Raw genomic sequence first — 2,190 nt, 5'->3', positions numbered from 1 at the left:
CCAAAACCCACGAGCCACCATGGCAGGGGAGCGCATGGCCTCGCTGCTGAAGCCTCTCCACAGAGGGCGGTGGCCAGCAGGGCCAGGAGTGGCCCCAGGGCCGGTCCTGGCCAGCGCTTGGTCCAGGCTGGCAGCATGAACATTCCTGCAGACTGAACGTGTGACCCAGCACTCCTGAACCACGGAGCCGGAGGGTGCCAAGGAGCCACAGCGGGCAGAGGCTGGCAGGGCAGCCGAGGGTCCCCCCGGGAGGTCCCTGTGCTTCCCCCAAGTTTGGCCGCTTAGGCGGAGGAGCTGGGAGCACGGGAGCCTTGGTCTGAAGATGGCTTGAAGACTCAGAGTCAAGCGCAAAGCTCAACAGGGACCGTTCACCCCATCACTGTCAGCCCGCCCCCGACCCTCCTCTCCCCCCGTCCCATGGTGCTTCACAGCTCTCCCCCACACCGGGGCTGGCCACCGGCCTTTGGTTCCTCGGCCTCCTCGATGAATTCCACAGGCAGGAGCCCCCGACTCAGAACACGAAACAAAGCAGAGTTACACCTACTACTTATTTTATTGTATTTTATTTGCATAAACAAACTTCAGGGCTTTGCTAAACAGGAACTGTCCAAGTCAAAACAAACCAAACTCTAGTTGGTGTGTGCGGGGGAACAGCACAGCAATCCGGGGAGCGGAGGGGAGGAGAGGAGGAGCGGTGGCTGTACAGTGCGTGCACACGCGACACGTCCGGTGCGGGGATGGGCCGCCCCTACCGAGGGCTGGCTCAGCCCCAGCGCTGCCCACAAGCTGCTTCCCAGCGCTGGGGAGTCGAAGATAAAAAGAAACACAGCACAAGGGCCGTCCCTAACCAGGGCAGGAGGGAGCTGACGTTTGTTTTTATAAAAAGATTAATAAAAAATATTGAAAAAGTCTCATCTCCTTTTCTGTCTGTAACCGAGCGAGTTCTGAGGTGTCTTAGAAAACGGAGTTGCCTTGGAAAGAGCGCGGAGGGTCACGGCCAGCTGCGGGAGAAACACGAGGTGCCTACAAGCGGTTGGGGCTCCAGCACACACCAGGCCTAACAGTGGACACAAACAGTGGTGAGGAGGAGGGTGGCGCTTGGTTTTTTTTTCTTTAAACCATGCTAATTCTGTTAACTTCTCACATAAAAGGAAAATGATCGTTTTTAAAAGGCCCTAAACTCAACGATTACATAAAAAAGGTGGTTTTAAAAAAAAAAATCATCGCAGTTTGGTCCCAACGAGTTAACATTTAGATGTTTATTCACATGCTTCATTGTCGTCTTATTTATAAGAACCAAAAATAGTTTCCAAAATTATCATTTAATGGATGTTACTACATACGTAAAGGCCTAAAATAAGTAGAGTACGGATTTAAAAAACTGAATACACAGGAGGGGAAAAAAATTTGAACCGGCGAGTTAATCCCGACCCTTTCTATTTCAAATTATAAAAGAGAAACAAAAACGTCAAGACTACAGGGTTAAGATGGGCACAAACCAAAATCCACATTGTCTTCAAAGCCTGTTACCAAAAAAACAACCGACCATTCTGTAAGGTCACGGATGAGAGGAAACGGGGGATCCCACCCAGTGCCTGACCTCGCTCAGTCCGGGGGAAGTCTTTGGGAAGATAAACTCCACGAGTGGATCCAAGCGTAAGGGATTGATCAGTTCCAGCCCGTGCCGGGGAGACCGAGCTCTGCAGCGCGGCTGCTGGTGGGGCTCTGCGCAGCGCTGCGGGACCGCCCTGACCACCTCCAGCACCAGCCCCCTGCTGAAGCCCGGCGCCAGGGCGCTCGGAACAGGCGGCCACCGCGGCTACTCTGCCGTCGTCTGCAGGGCGTCCTTCTCCTCCCTGTTCTCCGCTCCGCTCTCGTCATCTTCAATCTCTCCTTCCTCGCCGCTGAACTTGTCGTGGGCCCACTTGGGGCTGGTGCTCGACTTCCGGAACATGAAGCGGCCTCGTCCTCGAGGGAAGGCGCCCCGACCGCGGCCTCTGCTCACCCACTTGTCTGCCCCTTCGCCCTCCCGGTCGTCATGCTGCACGGGAGGAAGCCAACGACAGCAGGTGAAACACTGACCGCTCGCAGCGTAAGAGCAGCAAAACCAAGGTTTGTGACACAAACCCTGCACAAACCAGATCCCGTGTCAGGGCACAGCCGTGCTGCCCCCTGAAACAGAGGCGCAAG

The 2,190-nt window shown here is 55.2% G+C and overlaps 1 protein-coding gene across 1 annotated transcript in view; it reads right to left on the bottom strand.

Annotated features, from left to right (window-relative positions):
* Window positions 1-1,819: 1,819 nt before the first annotated feature.
* THRAP3 (thyroid hormone receptor associated protein 3) overlaps window positions 1,820-2,190 on the bottom strand; it is a 12,900-nt gene continuing 12,529 nt past the window's right edge. The window contains exon 11 of the mRNA XM_010136351.1: window positions 1,820-2,041. Within this exon, the coding sequence (XP_010134653.1) occupies window positions 1,820-2,041 (222 nt within the window). The remainder of the gene's footprint in view (window positions 2,042-2,190) is intronic.

Source organism: Buceros rhinoceros, unplaced genomic scaffold (genome assembly GCF_000710305.1).
Source record: "Buceros rhinoceros silvestris isolate BGI_N320 unplaced genomic scaffold, ASM71030v1 scaffold12775, whole genome shotgun sequence".
Taxonomy (NCBI): domain Eukaryota; kingdom Metazoa; phylum Chordata; class Aves; order Bucerotiformes; family Bucerotidae; genus Buceros; species Buceros rhinoceros.
The sequence above is the reverse complement of the archived record's forward strand: the minus strand, read 5'-3'. Positions and strand labels throughout refer to the sequence as shown.